The sequence below is a fragment of the Hippocampus guttulatus genome, chromosome 9, assembly GCF_054856545.1.
Source record: "Hippocampus guttulatus isolate MCC_2025c chromosome 9, RoL_Hgut_1.0, whole genome shotgun sequence".
Lineage (NCBI taxonomy): Eukaryota > Metazoa > Chordata > Actinopteri > Syngnathiformes > Syngnathidae > Hippocampus > Hippocampus guttulatus.
In genome coordinates, this window is record NC_141269.1 from 5,839,640 (window position 1) to 5,862,072 (window position 22,433).

General features: G+C 43.3%; 2 protein-coding genes across 8 annotated transcripts; one reads left to right on the forward strand and one right to left on the reverse strand.

The window, feature by feature from the left end:
- The first annotated feature begins 323 nt into the window (after nt 1-323).
- LOC147200038 (ADP-ribosylation factor-binding protein GGA2-like) lies at nt 324-8,596 on the forward strand. 7 transcript variants are annotated; one of them, XM_086121191.1, is made up of 16 exons: nt 324-486; nt 1,831-1,915; nt 2,175-2,250; nt 2,752-2,850; nt 3,626-3,749; nt 3,823-3,923; nt 4,002-4,082; nt 4,182-4,313; nt 4,570-4,774; nt 4,851-5,030; nt 5,882-5,928; nt 6,022-6,125; nt 6,228-6,361; nt 6,655-6,824; nt 6,922-7,032; nt 8,058-8,596. In XM_086121191.1, exons 1-16 carry the CDS (start codon nt 324-326, stop codon nt 8,166-8,168), a joined length of 1,923 nt encoding a protein of 640 aa, XP_085977317.1. In that variant the 3' UTR covers nt 8,169-8,596. The 7 variants fall into 7 exon arrangements, with proteins under 7 accessions (XP_085977317.1, XP_085977316.1, XP_085977322.1 ...); XM_086121190.1 differs by having other exon boundaries at nt 5,882-6,125; XM_086121197.1 differs by having other exon boundaries at nt 335-938; nt 5,882-6,125.
- On the reverse strand, nt 8,595-22,353 carry LOC147200039 (3',5'-cyclic-AMP phosphodiesterase 4C-like). The gene is made up of 17 exons (XM_086121189.1): nt 22,192-22,353; nt 19,376-20,081; nt 17,085-17,222; nt 16,853-16,980; nt 16,582-16,764; nt 15,719-15,758; nt 15,414-15,484; nt 14,784-14,946; nt 13,905-13,998; nt 13,652-13,809; nt 12,724-12,822; nt 12,305-12,469; nt 12,107-12,206; nt 11,877-12,031; nt 11,670-11,792; nt 10,934-11,116; nt 8,595-10,618 (listed from the first exon to the last, which is right to left on the reverse strand). Exons 2-17 carry the CDS (start codon nt 19,415-19,417, stop codon nt 9,818-9,820), a joined length of 2,643 nt encoding a protein of 880 aa, XP_085977315.1. The 5' UTR covers nt 19,418-20,081; nt 22,192-22,353; the 3' UTR covers nt 8,595-9,817.
- Nucleotides 22,354-22,433: the final 80 nt, after the last annotated feature.

Below are 22,433 nucleotides of genomic sequence, written 5' to 3' on the forward strand. Positions count from 1 at the left end.
TCTTTGGTTTCCTTCCTTTGTTGGCTTCTATGTATCTTCTTTCTGAGCATCCTTAATTTTTCTGTAACAACGTTTTGTTCAGTTCGCCGACCATGTATTTATTGGACTTCACTACAGTACTGCCTTATATTAGGTTAGTCAAAGACTACGGCGCGTTCCGACTTACGTACATACGCGCCCCACCGCAACTCCTTAGCAAACCAAGGACCCTGTACTGGACAGTTAAAAGTTCAGGGAGTGGTCGAATTCAATATAGATTGTGTACGAAAGAAAGACTTGCTCAGTAGGCCAACTCGTGTGTGTACACAACGTGTGACGAATGAATGCGGTCTAAGTGTCACGTGTCGTCGCGGGCCAGCCAGTTTGACATCTTCGCTTTTCCCCAAGTGACACTTCTCACACACGTCGACAACTACCTGGCGTGCACCAGCAGAAAAGCGGCTATGGCGAACGACGACAGCCATCCAACTTTAGACTTACTGCTCAGTGAGTAGACGGCACTCGAAAGTTTATCGATTCAGTTTTGGTTGACTTAAGTTCCCTTGGCGCTTCGCATTTCAGTTTTGACGCAATGTCAGTGAACGCATCCCCTGATGGCTTCTGCTCTGCGCACGTCGCGTCTCGTGACATCCCTGTAAAGCATGTTTTTATTTGACTATTTGATTGCCACGAACACCCTGAACAATTTGATTTGTCTCACGTATTTATTATCAATAGATGTGTTGTCGTGAAAATGTTGGTGGAACCTGAAGACGCTTGTAACAGGAAGTTGGTTCATTTAACGCGTGCGCGTGCACTTTGTGGTCGTGAAAGACGGGTGAACGTTGATTTTGTTTTTGAAAGATTTCGTCAAAGGCAATCACCATACCCAATTAATAAGTTCAAGATACTTCTAAATATAACACGACTATGTGAAATCAGACCTCACTTCAACTCAAGTTAGGTAACGGGCGAATGGTTGTGTACTCGACGTCTTTAGAAAGTAATTTTATTTCAGTTGGAGAGCAATGCCCATGTGCTAAATTCCAATTTTGGTCAATTGTGGTTTTACTCGCTTGAAATGAACAAGAGTTAAACCACTAAGTTGGATTCTCCACCCCACCCCCTCCCATAAACAACACTGGTAAAGTAGTAACTGCGATTTACCCAAGAACTAACTTTAGACAAGGGCATAATATGTGAAACATTTTTCTTGAGCAAGTGATTTATTAATAGAAGCAGGATTTGCCAGAATGGTGGACTCACCTTAAAACAAGACGCAACTCTCAATTTATTTTCTTTCATTCTACTAGGATGTGTTTTTAACATAAAAAATGCAAATATCACTGGCATCTGATTGCCTGAAACAAGGTTAAAGCCAAATGAGTATATAAATAACAACATTCCCTGGACCAGGCCTGGAGTAAGTAACCTGGACATTCTGGCGAATTGCTGCTGGGCCGGGTTATGTGAGGCAGACGTGCTAACCGGTCAACCCCACTGTGCCGCTGTGTTTTGAAATGACAAATAAAATGAAACAATGTCACTTGAGTCAGCAATGTCACTTGGTCATTCAACACCATCTCATCATATGTTGCACTGACTGTCCGTCACTAATTCCCAATAATTTAAGACCAAAAGTAGCAATCATATAATACATGACTAGAAACAACAACAGCGTTAATAAATGTGTCTTGTTAAATGTAAAATATTTAACATAAATCTGAATTCAATTTTTGATGAAATGCAGTATCATTATCGTTGGAGGGAATGATAATCTATTTTTTTACTGAGTTATAATTGCCCTATGATCACCTCGGTGTCGCGTTTGAACACTTTGCTTTTGACCAGATCGGGCCACGGACCCGACCAACCAGGAGGACAGATGGGACTGCATCCAGGCCTTCTTTCAATCAGTCAACCAGGAGACTGATGGGTGAGCAGAGTATTGAAATGAGGTCTAAACTGCTGTTGATGTTGAACTTTTTAAGTTAACACAGCAAATTCAGGTCCACGGTTGAAACGCAACCATGTTTCCTCACAGTCATGTTGTCATATTGCTGTTAGGACTTCCCATCCATGTGTGAGGAGCAAATCCCACCGACGTTAACTGTTGCTGTTTTGAATACTGTCGGCATGTCTGCTCCATTTGACAGTATGATACTGTATACTGTATCTTATTTTGTTCATGTCAGTCCACAGGTCGCTCTCAGTCTTCTTGCTCATAAAATCCAGTCTCCTCAAGAAAAAGAGGCTCTTCAAGCTCTGACTGTAAGTAACCAAAATCCCAGCGTATTTTGGGATGTAAAGCACTTAAGCGGGTTGTTTAGAATTACTATGGAGATGGCATCACAATGATGTGTTGGGAGTATTTGCGCAAAGATTGTATGCCCCAGTTACTCTCCGAGTTCATCATCTATTTAAGACAAATAAATGCCTCCTTTTTCTCCAAAATGGCATAAGCAATATTATCTGGAAAGACCTAATTTCATCGACGTTGTTGTTCACATGCGGACACTGAAGTTTCAATGGGATATGGGAAGAGTTTCCGGCACACATGGAACCCTTGCCTTCTATTTCTACATAGCAATGGGCCTGAGAATAAAAATGCGCGACTAACTTGTATCACACGTTGGGGGAAATACACTGGATTTTTGTTGGCCATCCGTACACCACGCTGTCGTTCCACTTTAAGTGTCACTCGCTGGATCTTCTGACCCCCTCCTCATGTGACGTCCAGCGACATGGCTCTCGTGGCTGCTTTGTTCCCAGGTTCTCGAGGCGTGCATGAACAACTGTGGCAAGAGGTTCCGCGGCGAAGCAGCTAAGTTCCGATTCCTCAACGCGCTCATCAAAGTGTTGTCGCCAAAGGTAAGAGTCGGTGCCGGTGCTCGGATGTCGGTCGAACCCGTAAGGTGGGAAACAATGCGTTTTGGGATGTTGGTTGAGCTCCTTTCTTTGAAAGTATTTTTCAAAAGCAAATTTTTGGAAATAGAAGTACAGCGGTACGTCGAATTACGAGTGATCCAATTTAGCAGTCTTTCCAGATATAAGCAGTGATATGATGATTTTCGAGCATTAAATGACGGGTGCAAAATGGCAACAAGCATCTACTTTGGCATATAGTAGGGCTGGACAATTAATCAAATCCGAATCGGCATCACAATGTACCGGAATGAAATTTTTAAATCACAAAGGCTGCAATTTGGATTAAAAAAAAGTGTTTAACACCCCCCCCCCCCCATATAGTATTTGTAAACAATTTGTTTTTCCGATTCATTTACGCCGCATTTGACTTCATTTTAGCACACACATACATCTGATTCTGTTTATTGTAATGCAGATTAATATATTGCTTGTGTTAAAAAAAATACATGGAAGATAATCTTTAAAAAAAATAGCATATTCAATCGTAATCGCAATATTGAAGGGGGGGAAAAATCATCACAATTATCATAATCGTTAAGCCCTAGCAAACAAGAGAGGTCAACTGTTTGCGTCAAGCTAAGTCTTGCCATTGCCAGTTAAAAGTTCACTTTAAAACTCCACACATCAAAAATGAATAAAATCTGACTTCAGGGCATTCAACTCTCAATGTGGTTCTTCTGTCAGTTTTGTTTTGACTCACTCAACCTCTTCTGTACAGTACTTTGGTTCGTGGACTGCCCAGACGGTTAAAGATAGGCTGACTCAGGTTCTTTACGGTTGGACACAGTGGCTTAAAGAGGAAACCAAAATTCAGGACGCCTATTCCATGCTCAAGAAACAAGGTACTCTGAAGTTGCCTCACTTTTAATTGTTTTTAATTTAAGCGTCCTCTATTACAATGTTCCTTTTTTTTAGGGGTCATCAAAAAGGATCCCAAGCTACCAGATAAAGTCATCATGGCCCCTCCACCTCAACGAGCCACCGACTCCGTGTTTGACCAAGAGGACAAGGCGACGGTGTGTAGGTGAACATTGATGTGCTGTGTGCGGTTTCCGCCATCACTACAATAGCCCTTCTTATTTTCTTTCCTCCAGCTCCTCGCCAGATTATTAAAAAGTCGACGTCCCGAAGACTTGGAGACTGCCAACAGGCTCATTAAAAGCACAATGAAAGAGGTGAGACCTCATACGAAGGATGGATGACATACAGCGCATTGTCACTTTTTTTTTTTTTTTTGTTAAACAACAAATCGTTTTTCTTTGTGTGTGTGTTAGGAGGAGGAGAAAGCGGAGAATGCAACCAAGCGTGAAAGCACTCTAAAGGCGGTGGAGAGCAGCACCAAGCAGCTCAGAGAGATGTTGGATGAGCACACTGAAGCGCCTTTACAGCCCACTGACGAATTAAAGGTAACATTACGAATCTTCTCCATCACAATGCAACGCGAGAACAGAATCCAAATTCTGAGAATAAAAGCCGAGTGTTAGCATTTTTTAAAAATTCGAATCTTTGTCTCGGCTTTTGTATTTATCTCTGGCTGCCTAGTGTGTACCCCCCATGAGGATATCAGTCGTCAGTCCAAAAGAATAGAAAATTCCGCTCCAAAACATCAGCTCCTTTTTTACCGACTGTTAATATTGAACAATGACGTTTTGTATATTTCAGGACCTGTATAAGAGCTGCGAGCGGCTGAGGCCGAGCCTTTTCCGGCTAGCTAGCGACACGGTGGATGACGACGAGGCACTGACGCAGATCCTGGCAGCCAACGACGAACTCACGCTAGCGGTGAACGCCTACAAGGAGCGAACAGGGGGGCGAGAGTGTAACCGAAGAAGTAAAAGTGAAGAAGCGGTGACGCCAAAAAATAAGAGTGAGCCCACACAAATGAGTGATTTGCTGATGTAATTTTTTTTTTTCGATTGTATGACCGAATGTTCTTATTGTAGTATCCACGAGTCCCCAAGAGATCAAGAGCTACCACCTCATCGACCTCTCGGCTCTGGACTCGCCTCAGACAGACAGGAAAGCTGACTCGCCTTTGTCGTTCGCCTCCTCCTCGCCTGTCTTCTCCTCTTTTAAGGAAAGCACCTGCAACTCTGCGGCTTTGCAGAGCACTCCGCAATCAGGCACGGCCACATTTTTTTCCTCTCCCAAACTGTGCCGAAGCCAACTGAAGTCAACCGGGCAATTTGCTGCACATTTCTTTGAATGCCCGTGATCATTTCTCACTTTCTCCACTGTTCACAACCCTTGAAGACCCCGTTAAATGTGTCCACTAGGGGGCGCAAATTCACCCTCTAGTGCACAGGTGTCAAACTCAAGGCCCGGGGGCCAGATGAGGCCCGGCACATCATTTTATGTGGCCCGCGAAAGCAAATCAAACATGTCAACTTCCATGATGCTTACTAAAATCTCTACCAAAATTTAAAATTCTCATATTTAATAAATTAGAGACATATTTTAAGCTGTGACCAAACTCCTCATTGCAGTAATTTAAACAATAGTTGAATACACCGTTATTATTGACTTTTTTTTTTTAGTATTAGATTGGATTGGATACAACTTTATTGTCAAATAAGTTTTCAGTCATAACAGCCCTCCAAGGGAAACGGTAACTAAAATGTGGCCCACGACAAAAATGAGTTTGACACCCCTGCTCTAGTGCCATCATGACATGTCATTAACCATTTGACCACTGAAGCCCAAGCCCTGTAAATTGTCCTGATATATTGCTGATTCCATTTGTTATACTTTGTAAACCTTAAATGGGACCGGTTTTGGAGTCTATTCCCGCAAGATGTTCTCTTAAAGAATCGAGGCGAACAGTACCCAGTCCATGATGTCCTATACTCGCAGGTTATAGTCAGTGCAGTTTGTTATTGGCTCATGCAACGTCCCTCTGAGTGTGGCCTTTAACAGTCTTTTGTACTCAAACCACTGACGCACGTGTAACGTTGTCATACCCTTTTGTTTCCAGAGTTACTTCTTTTGTCTCCAAAGTCATATTGTGACGAGCTGATGCAGGTGAGATTTAGGACGGGACTGAACAAGGAAGTTCAAGGCTTTAATGTAATGTTTGTTGGGGGTGGGGGGTGCAAATCCATATCATTCCCACAGCTCAACGGAGCAGTCTATCCAACAAATGAGGAAAGGGGCCCCTTGCTGAGAGCCCGTGGATGCGGGGATAATGGTTCTTCTTCATCAAATGAAAACAACATATGGTGACGAAACAAAGACATGACACTTTTCCGTACATGACAAGTTGAATTTTATGTGCCATTGTCACTATTTTTTTTTTTTTGTTTTGTTTTGCTTCCGGTCAGGTCACAGGATCAACAGTTCACAAGTTCAGGATCTGACTCAAGTCCCCCTCACCCTCCGGCACCTTCGGAAGATGGCTCTTGTCCGCAGCATGTGCTGAAAAATATCTTTGTTCCCATGGAAACCATCAAGTCTAGTACGTCAATAGCTGGCTTGGGCGCTGAAGGGTCACGTTTGATTTTTAAAGCGGACAGATGGCCGCAGGTCACAAGTATTAAATAGTTAGAAATAGGTACGAATAGTCTCTGTTAAGAAAAAAAAAAAGAAGAAATGTGTTCAACTGTATGTCGAGTGTATTCAATTGACCTGCAACTTAATCAGTCATTCTTTTTTTTTTCTTTTCACGATATATGTGGGGGTCTTTTCTTTTTCTCTTCTTCTTGATGCCCCACATGTTGATCTAAGTCTTGCCCTCCTTCTTTTTCGCAGGTCAGCTGAAGCCTATCACCATATACGACCAGGGCGGCATTCGCATCTCGCTCCATTTCACCAGGGAGTCGCCTCCCGGTCATCCTGACGTCGCCGTGGTCGTCATCTCCGCGGTGAACACTTCCTCCCTGGATGTGAAAGATTTCGTGTTTCAAGCCGCTGTCCCAAAGGTGAAAACACTTCAAACACCAAAGTCAACAAGCGATGAGCCGACTGTTAACTTCCTGGGTTTTTTTTGGGTTTTTTTGGGGTTTTTTTGTCCTGCAGACCATGTCAGTGAAACTTCAACCTTCATCAACAACACATCTGCCACCATACAACCCCCTGCAGCCTCCGCCTGCCATTGCCCAGGTCATCCTGTTAGCTAATCCGCACAAGGTTAGTTTTTATCTTTTTTTTTTTTTTTGGTTTTTCGTTTCGTTTTTGAGATACAATGATGAACTCGTCAGCCAATGAGATGATGTCGTAGTTCCTCATGTGTTGGCAGAGGCATTTTTGGAGGGCAAGGCCTTTATTTGGACAGCTGCATTTTTATAATAACATTATTGAATTATTTTTAATCAAATTATAAAGGCTCTTTCTGGCATCCTTCCTTCAGGCCTTCTTTTTATTCATGCGCCTTTTCGTTCGCTTCAATCTCCTCTTCTATTTCCTTCATTTCCTCCTCTACATCACACCCAATTTTTGTATTCATGCATCCTTCCACCCTTCGTTCAGTCACTTAAACTTGCTGTTTTGGCTTCCTTCCTGGCCTATATCCTTCCATCCATCTTTTGTTGCCTTTTTTCTTCATTGGAAAAAGGCAGTAGGATTTCCCTTTCTTTCTTCCGCCAGGCCCACGTTTTATTTTAAATTCTTGCTTCCTTTGCCTAAATCTACTATTATAGTGGCATTCCACCAAAAATATTTGAGTACTTCGGAGTATAAGGCGCACCTTCAACGAACTGTTTTCATAGATAGGGCGCACCGCATGAGAGGGCGCATAGAACAGAAGCGACAATATGAACTGGGGTTGTGTTATGCATCCGCTAGATAGAGCTACGCTAAAGGGAATAAAATCCAATACAGCTTTATACTGTAGAGCTTTCGCAATTGGTGCAGCTATAACAAAGCGCTTTACAGAACATTTAAAATACTTTGTCTGAGAAATCAGAATATTGATCCATACATAAAGCGCATCGAGTTATAAGTCACACTTGTCAGCTTTTGAGGAAATGTAATGCTTTTAGGTGTGCCTTGTAGTGCGGAGAATACGGTAAATGCATTATTTTTCTCCACATTTCTCAGTTGGTCAACTGGACACATTAAAAACTACTCCACAGAGTTCCGCTCTAATTGCTTAATCTTGGTGGAGTTGTGCACTGTGCCGGGCTCATTTCATGTCTGGATCTTTGCCTCCTCAGTGTAAAATGCGCCTGCGCTACAAGCTCACTCTGACACACGGACGCCAACAGCTGAATGACATCGGAGAGATACAAAACTTGCCGGACTGGACGTCTGTGATTGGCTGCTGAAAACACCACGCGCATCCAGACACACAAACACATATTCACTCCCACTCCGTCTCTCTCAAACACTTACGCTCACGGGCACGTAAGCTTCAAGAGCCTCAAAATCACAATGGGGTCTTATATGCATCAAAATGTTGAGACGTTTCTCCCTCACTCAGCCTGTCACGCTTTTCAATGCTTTTGTAACATTCTCCATCATGTCATAAGGGGGGCGCTTTGAAATTAGTCCTGACACTGCAGGTGCCGATTTCTTTTTGGGTCAAAAAAAAAAAAAGATACCATTTTATCTATGCATTTTTTTAGTGTCATTTTGGGTTGTTGGAATTATTCTGGCTCCATCGTGCCAATTATATACTTTTTATTTTGCATCTGAAGCCTTAACTGTCTCCATGAATAACTAACTGTGAATAAAACAAGACCAGATCAGTGTTCACCGTTGAAACTGTTTAATCAGTTCACATGGTAAATAATGCTGACTCGGAAAAGCAATATTTGTCAATTAGCCAAACCAAAAAAAAAAATACAATCAATAATCAAATCAACTAATTAACCTGTTGACAATTTTTTTAAATTAATTTTGCCATAAAATAAAATTCAAAATCATGTTGCCTTTTTTTTTTTTTTTTTTTTAAACATTTGTATTTCGAATAGTAGAGGCTCTGTTGTTTCCTCCTTCAGTGGGCTATTTTATTGTTGCACCAGCCAGGACCCCTCTCATCTGCATCCATACTTGCTTGAACACTCATATTCAAAAAGGTTCATATATATTCTTTTTTTTTCTTGTCAAACAGTTCCACACAATTATATTTAATGACATTGTAGATGCGATTATTTTACAACAACAAAAATCCAATTGCTTGGAACTTGGAATTGCTTCTTAACTCGACTTTTATAAGTCACTGGCAAAAAGGTAAAAATAGTTCAGCTCGATTGATCGTATTTCTTTTATGACATCAGAAGATTAAAATACATGTTTGTTATGTACATTTATGTAACAGAGGTGATAAAGTGCCCAAAACCTGTCTTTTTACAAAAAAAAAAAACGTTGACTTGTGGAAGACCGTCACACCCTTGAGCCCGGACCCACAATCCATTGCTTCACGGAAGACGAGCTGACGCTCGTTTCCGCTCGTGGGTCACCTTGGTTTGCCCTTGTGGGCGGGTTACTGAGTGAGTATTACCCGATGTTGTTAACTTGCCTGCAAATCATTAGTGATGACACTGTTTTTGTTTTTTCTTCTCGGCAGTACAGTACTGCCACACTTTACACGTGTGAACACAAGACGACAGACTCGACTTCCTCTGCACTTTTTTTTTTTTGCCTATTAGGCTGAGTCAGGAGCGCTGGGACCTTGGTCGTGGACGACACAGAAGACAATGTCAAGTATAGTCGGTGATCTCGGGAGAACAGGCACAAACTTATTTGCGTGGATGTGTTATTTTGTGACCCTTTTGTCCAAAGGTTCGTAAGAACGGCTTGCTGTGCCGCAGCCTGCTGCAGAGGTTATGCCCACGAATCCACTCCGCTGCTGCTGACGTCTCAGCTCTCTCGTGTCCACGTGGACGGCGCACGCGAGTGACAGGCTGGCTCTCGCCTAATGCGCGTCTGCATTCATCTGCATCTTCTGACCCTGTTTGCTTCGTATGCTCCATTAACTTTCCTCTTCTTCCTCATTTCCTTCCCCGTCTTTCTCCTCTTCAACGTCTTCCTGCGCTTCTTTCTCCTCAGTTTCTCCTTCCTCCTCAGAGTTCCCATCCTCTTCCACATCATTTTCCTCCACCTCCTCTTCTCCAACATCCCCCTCATGTTCCTCCTCTTCCTCATTTCCCGCTGCTTCACCTTCCACCTCCTCGTCAACATTTCCCTCCGCTCCATCTTCCTCCTCCACATTCCCGACTCCCGCATCCTCATTCGTTTCCTCTGGGTCCACATTTTCCTCTCTCTCCTCCTGGGCTCCATCTTCATCCAGATTATCTTCATCCTCCCCTCCTTTGGTCTCCTCATCCTCTCCCTCCTCTTCCTTTTCAGTGTCACCCGTCTCGTCTTCCACACGATCCCCTGTGAGGTTTTCCTCCTCTTCCTCCTCCTCTTGCTTCTCACCCGCTTCCTCATCCTCATCACTCACGCCGTTCTGCTCCCTGTTGTGGTTCCGCTCGTCCTCCGTCTCACTCTCGGCTTGCCCTTCAAGGCAGTGGGCTCTCTGACCGCCGCCGCCGATCCTCGTGTGAACGTGGTTGTGGTTGTTGTGTTCCAGGTCCTCCAGCGTGATCTCAAACTGGAAGCGGTCGTGCTGCAAGTGTCTGTCCGGGGGAGGCGACGGAGACTGAGGCATGGTGGTCAGGTACCACTCGCGGTTCTCCTCCAGTGTGTCCAGAAGCTCTTGGGCGTCGGGGTGCACCAGGTCGGCCCACGTCTCCCACAGTGGGTGCACGATGTAGTCGATGAACCCCACCTGAAGAGCGAGAGGAATGTGAATACACACTTGCATGCAACTAACTCAAGATGTGATCAAAGGAGTGGTGGGAAGTAACAAAGTACAACCATTTTTCCGGTATCTGTACTTTTCTTGAGGATTTATTTATTTCTGAGAACTGTCAAATTTGGCTCTTTTTTTTTTTTTTTACCCTCTGCAGGTGATGAGAAATGTAATAATAATGTCAAGTCAATCGCGGTTGAGATTTGGATTGACTGGGTTCTTGTGGACTTAAAAGAACTTGAACAGTACGAGTACTTTTGTATTCCTCGGGTAAAAAGAACAAATCTACACCTGACTCTTCTCCACAGAGGCGGTGTGTTTGTCGCACATGGCGCTGATCTCCATGCCGCGCTCCCTCTCCTTGTCGCCCTGGCGAAAGAACTCCTCCATGATTCTCTCTGTCCACTGCCGGTACAAGGGTAAGGTCTTGGTGGGGTTGCTCAGGTCAGCGCAGTGCACCATGTTCCTTAGGACCTGCAACAGTCACCCACATTTACAATCTAAGTCCCAATAATTGCTCCATTAAAAAGCACCAGTGTATTGCCAAAAGTTCTTTTGGCAGCATTGCTCCCAGTACTGTATGGAGGTGTTAGATTTTTTTTAGTCCAAGCAGATTCCAGCCTCTTCGTGTTGCCATGCTAAAGTAATCTGCCGAAGGCCTTCACATTCAGTCGTGCTGCTCCATGTAATTTGAACTAGATTAGCAATGTTTCTTTAAACAATCCAGTTTCAATTTTTCCTCACAGGGCCATCCAGCTGGCCCACGATATCATTTTTTCCATCCTCTGATTGGTTGGTCAGAGCAAGCTATGTTTGACCAGAAAAGTCATCTAGTCATCTGCACATGTTAATATATTTAATAAAATTAGCGTCACCGGTGAGGATGATGTATTTTATGTATAATTACATTTTATATCATATAATGATATATAGAATTTCTGCACATAATTTGTACACAATTTTGTGGTTGAATTGTTCCTCCATAGCTACTAGTAGCAACAAAAAACGAAAACGTCTGGCAACCCACCTGAATGCGCTCATTGTAGTGATCCAGTAAGAGCACGCCAGAGCTGGTCACCTTCTTTGTCTCCACCATGGTTTTCAGGTCTGCCAGTAGGGTCATATGTTTGGACATATCTGTAGCCAAAACCTGGGAATGAAAAAAAGAAAATAGATCAAATTTTCATTCCAACCATAACCACATTATAGCACATCATAGCAATGAAGTACTGACGATGTCGATGACAAGCTTGCGAAGGCTCTGCCGCTGCCGTTTGGTGAGGTTCTGGAAGATGTCACAGTTGTCCTGGTGCAGGAGCTTGAATCCAACAGCCAGGTGGTGGTTCTCCAGGACCGACTCGTCATTGTACATCAGTGCCAGCTCAGAGTCTGGACACATCGCAATCACAGTAACTTGAAGACTCCAGATTTTTGAATCACATTTTCTTTATATGTGGGACTCACTGGTGTTGATGAGGAACTGATTTGAAACTCCAGGATGATCAACGTCATGGATGGCGGCGGCAAAGAGGGCAGCAAGGATCTCCAGGTCAGTGAAGACAGCCTGGGGGAGAAGAGAAAGTAAGGAACAATGACTTTACTAACGTTTTTGAAGCGACATTACAACTCATGTTCCTCTTTTTCTCTTCAAATGTAACATACGTCGAGGGCCGGAGTGGAGAGGAGCACATGTGTGGACTGGGTGACATCGGCGGCGTGGAGGCTGTTGTGGTATGCTACGTTGCCATGGTAATGGTCCTCCAGTGTCATCACATAAGTGACGAAGGTGTCAGCGGGAATGCGGAAGGTCTTCAGCAGCTCTCGCTCCTGGGGAGGTCACATTTTAAAAAGTACAGTTATGCCTTGAGATATAAGGCAAACCACTGAACCGCTCAACTCAACTCACTTGAAAACAAGAAGCGGATTGGCAAATAGTGAACAATTCTTCTAAGCTGTTTAATGCTGCACCTAGTTTAGGTTTACTGTCAAACTAAAACATAGGATGGCTGTGATGCTCGGGACTGGCCTGGAAATATGTTCCCCAAATTCCCAATGGCCAACCCCACCCTTGGTCAGAGTACCTGGAAAATTGTGTACATGATGCAACTGAGTGGTCTGTTGTTGGAGAATTCGGCAACTTGAAATATGTTGAAGCTCCACTTGTTCAAATCCTCCAACTCCTGCTTCAAAGTATACACACACAGACATGCAAAATATACAACCTTATTCAAGAAAATTTCCACAGATGATCTTTCTATCTTCAAAATATATCTCTTTAAAGCCTCTGGGTGATGGAATATGTCTCACCAGGCCATGTCTCGATAAGAAGTGCTCTTGACCAGCTAGCTTGCAAGCTAAAAGCTCGGGCATAGTAATAATAACTAAGTTACAACTGCGCCAGATGACCACTGATAAAAACAAAGGCACTCAAGTTACTGGATAGTTGAGGAGGGGCAACGCATCTCTGATGTTGAAGCACATCTCCGAGCACTGTTTTAGCCATCATCGAAACAAATCAGGAAACCTCAAATGGCGAAAAACAGTTTCCACAATCCGCAACTACATTTTTAATATATTTAGAAACTAATCCAAACAAACGAAACGTCAAACCGATAACATTTAGTGTAATAGTAACACCTCATTTCAAATAAATCATGCTACCAACGTAGCACACGTGGTTCATGTTAGCTTATTTAACCTACACCGCTAATGCGAGTGCTGCTATTTTGTTGAAGCTGGCAATTCGTTGTCTGTGACTATTTATCACAAGTACGCGTTTTCATCATGTCCATGTTTGAGAATTTTACTTTTGTACGGTTAATGAGGGGGGCGCTTTGGTCAGAAACTCTTGGGGCAGGGACGGATTGGTGAGGTGGCGCTATTGTCAAATCTAGCTAGCAGTATTAAAACCGCAATCTCCCCCCCTCTTTGTTGACGCTTATGCGGACAATGAGATTGAGTCATCCCACTCTTGGCCATGTAGGAAACACAAAAAGGGTTCGGCGAGACCTTAGCGAGCTCGTCCTCATGGTCAGTGTTGACCCCGAAGCGAGGCATTGAAGTGCTGGAGAGGCTGGAGCTGTGCGACAGTTTTCGCACGCCGCTGATTTGACTCATCGGCTTGTCTTTCAGAGTTGGGGAAGGGATCTCTACTTCGTTCTGCTTGTCTGCACACAGACACACACACACACACACGCACGCGCGCACAGAGTTAAATTGCATATATTGGGTTCTGCCCTAATAGGAATATGGTTTCACTCACCCAAAAAGGTGCTGGAGATGTACTCTGACACCTGGTTACCGGAGCGACTCATCTCGGAAAGGTGGGATAGCTCTCTGTTCAGCATCCTCTTGAACTGTAGCATCACATCGTAACACATGTTCACACGGTGTGTCTGTTGTCTGCTGTTATCTGCCGTTGCTATTGTGTCAGTACGCTTAACTTTACCCGTGAGCATGTCTTGTTTTTGTACCTTGCTTACAAGCCTGGTGTGAGGAACTTAATTTCGATGACTTTGTATGTTTAGCACATGTGACAATACAGTATTGACATTTGACAAATTGCCAAAAACTTTGACGGTAATACCTGCTGCCACATGTAGCGAAAAATTATCAGTAATGCTCCTCTTGATGTTATAATTTCTTTGAATGGTCGCACAGTGATTCTCAAATGTGTGGCTCCCTCTAGTGGTATATGTAAATAATTGCTGAAATAAATGTGCAAATGTGCAATGTTACAGTAATTAGCAAACTTAAAAAAAAATTAATCTAGTGCAGTGCATTTGTTACGGTCAGTTCAATTGTATTTAATTTTTTGGGTAAAATACATCAATTCAAACTATTCTTTGGTTACATTTTTTAAAACTTGGTTGCAATACATTTTACTCCAATTACTATTCATGTGCAGTTTTAATTTCTTATATTTAAAATCAGCTTACAATAATATTTATTGTACTTTTTAGGACTAAAAGCTTTGCCTCGTTCTAGGCGACTACTTTCCTATTAAGATATGGTTGTGATGGCTTCTTGTGCCATCATGTCCCAGAGCAGTTTAGAAAGAAAACGATCTTAGTTTTCCAATACTGAACCTGTTATATTCAGGGAATTACTCTGCATGCTTTATAAATATTCTCTCTCTTACCTTGTTGGACGCCATCTCGCTGACTGAGCGGTGCGTCTGGATAGTTTCCAGCTGGTCCAAACACCAGTCTAATTCTTCCAGGGTGTCCAGGGCGAGCTGCTGGTATTGCTGGTCCGACAACGTGGCCCTGGGACTCACACATACTCCACCCAGCGGAGACCTCCTGAGGTCACAGTGGTTGGTAAGCTAGCAATTGTCACTTTTTTTTTAAATCTCTCCTGCCAATACACAATTGTTTAACATAGTATGTTGTATTAGAAAAAGTATCTCCAATGTCATGTCAAATATGCATATGCACTTTATGCATGTAGACTAGTTGTGGCGTAATATATTGAAATAAATAAAATAATTGTCATAAGTACTGTATATGGGCATACCAAAAATGTAAGTGGCAGTGTGCAATTCATGCATGGGATTGGAAAAAAAAAGAATAGACTAAAAGGTGCAGTATAATACATAGTAGTGTACATAAATAAAATACAATAATGGGCACAAAATAAACTATAGTGAGACAAACAATTGTCATGCATCAACAGAACGAAATATTATTGTAACTTGTTGAAGCAACAAAACAAAGTGAAATTAAATGACACAGCAATTGCTGTATAAACCAATAACCATTACACTGACTTGACTGTCGGTGTGGAGACGTTGGCAAGGATGGTAAAATTGCTCCGCACAGATCGCAGACTGGCCAGAACCTTGAACATAATAATCACACAAATACCATTTAGAGCCACCTTGCTTGCTTGCTTGTAGAAATGCGCCAAACAATGGAAGACAAACTAAAGAAAATGAAACACTGTAACACCCTGCTATGGTGTCCCATTATTTGCCCGCCTATACACCCTGCTGTTGAAAGTTTCATGTTCCAAACCAGGCCAAACTAAAGTGCAGTACTGATGGAATGATGTCCTCAATGAGACTTTACTCACCTGAGCAAAAGGAGTAACGATGAAGTCCTCCCCCGTGTGTCTAAAAGAGGACGAGCATCTCTGATTAGACCACCCTTGTTTCTTCAGATTCCTGTCCATTTTAAATACCTTGTACCCTTTAGCCCAGGGGTGTCTAACTCATTTATATTGTGGGCCGCATACGGCCTCGGTATATGTCAAGTGGGCCAGACCATTAAAATTATACCATACTCTGCTATAAATAACCAAAATATCATGTCTTTCCTTTGTTTTGATATAGCAAAGCACAAGAACACGAGGAAAATGTTGAAATGTACCTACATTTCATTTACCTAACATTTCATGAAACAACTTAGATTTCCATAGACAAATGTGCAATTTACTTTTATCATTCACATTTATGCATCGCAACAGATCCCACTGATTGTACAAAGGCACAAAACTTGAACAAGTAATTAGTATTGAAAAATATAGTCATGCATTTAAGATTAAATGAGATTTATAAACAAATGATTTTTTTACACCATTTACACATGTGCATATTAAATCTAAATGTAATCCCTGCCTACACTTAAACTAACGAGAAAGCACGGTGCCCCCCTAGTGGATAATACATGAATTGCATATTATTAAAATATTCATTCCATGTCTTTTATGCATTTTTAAATTATCCCGCGGGCCTGATCGAACCCCCTCGGGGGTCGGTTCCGGCCCGCGGGCTGTATATTTGACTGATTTAGCCGTACCAGGCATTAAAGAAACAACAGTGTTCTACTGTATGTGTGAATTCAAAAGTTCACATTTTAGTTTAACGGAGAGAAGAGTTAACCCAAAAGCCGTGAATATAACGTACAGTATATGCACGACCTCATTCATCGTCTCACCCTTCGCTCGCGAGTGAGGAGTTTCGCGAGACCGTCTTGGGCGACATGTCATAATCTGAATCCGAGCGGTAGAGGAAGGACTCCCTCCTCTGGCTCTGGGGAAAGGACGTGTTGAGAGTGAGTCCTGGACTCTGCGAGCCCAGCGGTGTATGAGCGGGAGAGATGCCATTTTCTGCTTCATAACTAAAAAAAAAAAAAAAATGAGACGAGATATGCTGGAGAAGACTTGTAAAAGCAATCGGAACGCGGAGGTGGCAAGGCGCGTGCAAACCTGTCGGCATCGGCTTGCGTGATGGAGATGCGCGGCGGGATGCGGAGGGGCAGCGTTGTGGGACGAGACACGTTGCCAAGGACCTCGGGCGAGCGTGTGCGGTCGCGAGGGCGCAGCCAGCAGGGAACCTGTGGCATGAACAAGTGGAAGCCAACAAAATATTCTTGTGGCTGAAAGAAAACCATCGAGGCTGCCAGGCCATCGTGATGCGCCCGTGCTATACGTTGACCACCTGTAGACTAGATGAGAGTCTCCTGCTCCTACCCCTGCGTAGCTCCGCCCCCAGCGTGGCACCGGACGTGTAGGAACGGCTATAGCGCGGTGACTCGGACTTTTCCCCTCCGTCAACTGTTTTGTGAGTGTCCTCACCCTGTGAGACCACAAGGAGACCAGCTTCATGTCTCCGTGGATACAATGTACAATTATTTTTTTAAATTTATTTATTTCACTGGGACAGTGCACATTAATCAACACAAGGATAAACAGTGTAAATGCGCAGGACTTAGCATTCCAAAACAAACAACGCTATCTCCAAAACAAACAACGCTATTTCCAAAACAAACAACGCTATCTGGCCTTTCCCCTGGATGGAAATACGCATGGAGTCTAGGGCCCCCCACCACCAACCCCCCTCCTTCTCGGCCATGGACTGATAAGCCGGGACTGTCTTCATGATGAGCAGACCTCGACGAAGCAGCTATGACCTGCACACGCATACACATACATAACTGGACAACCACACGCGCATACACATCCTTGTTATCACCGTCTTCATCGCTCCGATTCTTTTTCCCCCGTGACGTGGTTCGACATGCAGAGCGCTCGTGTGAATCCGTGCAGCTGGTCATTTCGGCCGGGTCACGGTTACCCTACCCTACCCCCCCCCCCTTCCCATTCATCCCCCCCTTATACATGTTATGTCTTGTGACTTGTTGTAACTGTCTAATGCTTATTCATGTGCTAGGGTCTTTTTTTTTATCCTGGACTTAAATTATCCTCGGGAGAGGATAGTTCGAGTGTGGTTTTTTTTCCCTCTCCCTACCCAGTGTTTTTCCTTTCTGAATTCTGATTGTAATTTCCCCATTGCGGGACAAATAAAGGATATCTTATCTTATCTTATAAATGCTAGTAAGAAACAAGTGTGTGCGCTTGTGTTTATGTGCTTGCTTTTGTGTGTGTGTGTGTGTGTGTGTGTGTGTGTGTGTGTGTGTGTGTGTGTGTGTGTGTGTGTGTGCGTGTGTGTGTGTGTGAGAGAGAGATAAGACCGCCACAGACGGCGCTCTTGGAGGCTCATCTGCACTGCAGCACCGTAGCACCAAAACACCGGGGGGGGGGGCAGTACCAGTTGCTAGGCAACCTTCCTGTGTTGCACCCATGCTGCGCTTCATGTTGTCGTCCAGAGCAGATGTGGAAAGATGCTTGCACGCATGCCCACGTCGAAATATACAGAGTCACTTACAAAAAGGCTCTGGCTGACTTTGATCAATAAAAGCCTGTTTGAATAATGCATGCCATCATGTCCTTCATCCAGGATGAAAGCATCCGAGCATCATCTAAGTGGATTCCTTTACTTGGAGCTTCGCAACGAGCACAAAGGAAGGTTGAAATGTGTGAAAGCCACCGTGTGTGTGTGTGGGGGGGGGGGGGGGGGTTCACCGCAGACAATCAATCCAAACACACATCATACCAGGGGCTTTTAAGTTATGGACCAAAGGGCACATTCAAATATTGACACTGTATTGGTTTAATTGATTGTAACTCGAGTTTGATTTGTATTTTGATCCATTTTGTTCTTGACTCAACCTCATTTCCTACACTCATGAAGCCATACTGAATGAAATTTAGGAATGTATTTTTGCAATAATTTTGTGTTTTGGGAAGGTTTCGCATTGCGGATGCAAAATGTTTAAATGGCTGGTTTTGTGTTTTCTTCTGCAAGCTCGGGTGACAATGTGTGACCCCGTGGTCTTAACTGGATTCCGCTAGATATGTGTGCCACAGAGTGCCATAGATAAGAAAGCCAAGCAAATTAGAGATCACAGAGATACAACGGCTGAGTCACTTATCTTCAGTAATTATCTGTGCCACAGAGGCCTAATCTAACAATCACCCCGTTTGAGTGACCTTAAGGGTGAAAATAATTTGCTATCTCCCCCTGTTGAACTGGTCTAAGGTTCAGTTCATCGCACCCCTTTTGCGTCTGCAAAATCCGGGTCATGGCACCAATTGAAAAGTTAGGCCTAATCTCAGAGCCTCAACATGCTGACGGTTAGCATCGATCATTGAGGTGTTAGCGCTTGTAAAAATAAATGGTCTTTTATTGGAGAGATGCATACACCTTGTTGAAGTAGAAGAAGTTTGTTGTGTCTCGATGACTGAACAATATTATCTCCCAGTGGCCAAGGTGGCCACACCAGAAGGAGCAGCACAATGAATTGCATTGCAGCATTAAATCATGCTGCACAAACTTTTTACCCCTTGATATTCTATTCAATAATGTTAACTCTGATTTTTTTGCCCTACCTCCTCTGCAGTTACCGACAGCACGCTGCGGCTCTTCTTCATCCTGATTGGCTCGTTCTGGGCCCCAGGGCGGAGCGTTCCGGAACCCAGGCAGCAGAGCAGGTGGAGAGCCAGGACCGGAGAGGTAACGGGTCACTCCAAGGTTAAACCTGGGTAGAAGGTGCTCGAGGGCTTATGCGGGTGGTCGTTTTTGAGCGTCAAACCGGGTTGCCGTCTGCGTCCATTGAGGCTATCTCGTCACCTCAGGCTTCAAGCGGCTCAAACCGGACTCCTCGGTACACTCTCTGAGGCTCCGTTGTTTTCGTTTGGGTTTGGATTGCTTGTTTGTTTGTTTTTTAACTACTGTGGAGATTGGCACACACTCCACAGAGCTCACTCTACATTCGAGGAAACAAAGAGTTTCAGGCGTGAAGATCCACCAGCATGTGCTCCCACTTGAGCCAGGCGAGGCAACAGCACACCCCAGTTAGGGTCCATGATGCCGCGGCCGGGAGACTTTTGCAAAAAATAAAAAATAATCCCCCAATCCGCTAATCCAACACGGAATCTTCCTTGCATAGTTCCGACCTCGTTAAAATCTGTCCCTGGTGCAGTAGTAAATTCCCGAAGCGTCGTAATCTGCGGTGACCTTTCGGGATGTCGAGCATCACTGCGCGGAAGTCGTCTCGGAAGGTCACGAGTTGCTTGAACGTCTCTTCACTTCATTCTGTGAGGGAGCAACAAACAGCGTTCAAGGTCACCTCTAAGAGCAATTTGTGAAGTTTTTAAAGTGTTTAAAGCACTCCACAGCTAAACTACAAATATTCTAAGAGATCTGTGGAGAGTGTCGGCGTAGATGGTGTCAAGGGGATAAACACTTGAGTCGACAAGAGGAAGGACAAGCACTTTGACAAAAATGAGATGCCGTTTCATAAAAACCTGCATGCAAGGAGAACCTTCAAATCAACCAGGATGGTCTGCTTGTAAGAAGCATGTCCCTATTTCACCTTGGGCAAGGTCATATTGTGTATATACGCACAAGCAACTGGCATATTCTCAAACACAAACGTCGCTTGGTCCAACAACAAAATGATTTTCAAAAAAGTATCAAAGAAGGAGAGAAATGACCAAAGTTAATTTTCTTATTCTCGCATTCAAAACAAAAGATGATCCGAGGTTCTAATTAGCATAGAATATATTTTGTTTGTCCAAAGGCACACATTTTTCTGACGGAAGGCAACCACCCTTCTTAACGACATCTTCCGGGCAAAGGAAAAACATTAAAGGGAAATAAAGTGATACAATTAAAAAATATATTTGCAACATATTAGAGAAAACAAATCTGTTATGTTATTTATAACTCCTTTTGAAACACTTATTTGTTTTTTATTTATTTACAACAGTGAAAGTATAATATTACAGAATCATTTTGTTCTCGAAATTCGAATTCAACACTATTCTCTTCATAATATCGGTACTATATAACATTTTTTGAACAATAGCTTTATAAATCTATTCTCATAACATTTTTATCATAACATGACTTCTAACATTATGAGATCATTCTTTGCATCAAATTCTCAAAATAATATTAGGATTTAATATTATGACTTTATTGTAGGGCTGCTATGCTCCAGCACGGCCGCGACCCGTGGGAGGATTATCAGATTTGAAAGTAGGTGGATGGATGTAGGGCTGCTCCTAACAATTATTTTAATAATCGATTAATCTTTCAATTATTTTGTCAATCGCTGGATTGGATTAAAAAAAAATCCATCCTCTTATTTAAAAACTGGATTTTATTTTTAAAAGACAATTGTGATTCTGTGACTGTTTGGTCCGTAACATGTCAGAAAATAGGCAAATATGTCAGTTATGGTTTTCCAATGTACAAGCAAATGTTCGTTTTCAGATTAGTCTGCTTTCATGGAGGACTGGAGAAATCGGATTGATATTTTCTGTTGGACAAATTTACCAACAACAACAAAACAAAAAAAAATTGAAAGGATTCAACGATTTTCAAAAGTAGTTGTAAATGAATGATATAATCAATTAGTTGTCAATTAAGTGTTGCCCTCTTATTGGATTGTTTTTTACCGTGTAAAATTATGACTTTTTTTGAATGTTACGATCTCTTTCTTGCTACATTGTGCTTTTATTTTAGTAAAATGCAACTGTATTCTCCAAATATTGCAGTGTTACTTTCGTACCGTTGTGACTTTTTTCTTGTAACATGATGACTTTACCATGACATTTTGCAACTTAATCATAATTTGACTGGTATACATTTTCTTGTATTTCGTCCATGATGCAGTCAAACGAGTCATTGTTGTGAGAAATGCTTCATACTTTAAAAAACACTTCATCTGAAATTCAAACAAACCATTTTTGCCCGGCGATTTCCCAGAATTGAAATCCCTCGCAGATCTCTTGTCTCGAGCAACACGACGCCGGCACATAAATATAAACACGGTGTCATTGTGGTGGCCTTGCGAGAGTGCGAGCTAATTCCGAGAGCATACTGCAACACCAAATCTCTCTCCCGTTATGTAATTACTCGGAGCCGTCCGACGCTGACCCAAATTCCTTTTCTTTTCTTTTTTTTTGCATTGGGAGGTGCTCGGCATTTTTGATCACCTGGCATCATACACGCACGCACGTAGGGTCAACTAGTCTGCATGCGCACAAACACACTTTGGGAGGAGGAGGAGGAGGGTGACACAGTGACATACATGCAGGAGGCAGATATGAAGATGCAGCAGAAGGGATGCCCCTCGTACGCACACACGGATGACACGTCAGGCTGCAGCATTTTTTTAAAACAACAACACACTCACCTTGATGGCGTCCAGATGAAGGCGGGCCGTCCCTCCTCCTCCTCCTCTTCCTTTTCCTCCTCCTCTCCCTCCTCCTCCTCCTCCTCCTCCTTCTCCTTCTCCTCCTGCTTGCTGTCCGTGCTGACTGCCTGCAGACGAGCCGCGCATGTGTCACAAACACTCTGCGTCTTCATGAATACCAGCTTCCCACCCTCCCCGGATCTCCTCTCATTTCCTCCTCCTCCTCCTCCTCCTCCTCCTCA

Bases quoted from the DNA above. Each gene is read 5' to 3' on its own strand.
- LOC147200039 (XM_086121189.1), bottom strand. From the start codon at position 19,417: ATGAAGAAGAGCCGCAGCGTGCTGTCGGTAACTGCAGAGGAG. The intron at 16,765-16,852 runs GTTTGCACGCGC...TTTTTTTTTTAG, and splicing joins ACGCAAGCCGATGCCGACAG to TTATGAAGCAGAAAATGGCA. The intron at 12,470-12,723 runs GTACTCTGACCA...TGACCTCCCCAG, and splicing joins TCATGTACACAATTTTCCAG to GAGCGAGAGCTGCTGAAGAC.
- LOC147200038 (XM_086121197.1), top strand. From the start codon at position 734: ATGTTGGTGGAACCTGAAGACGCTTGTAACAGGAAGTTGGTTCATTTA. The intron at 2,851-3,625 runs GTAAGAGTCGGT...TCTTCTGTACAG, and splicing joins TCAAAGTGTTGTCGCCAAAG to TACTTTGGTTCGTGGACTGC. The intron at 4,083-4,181 runs GTGAGACCTCAT...TGTGTGTGTTAG, and splicing joins TTAAAAGCACAATGAAAGAG to GAGGAGGAGAAAGCGGAGAA.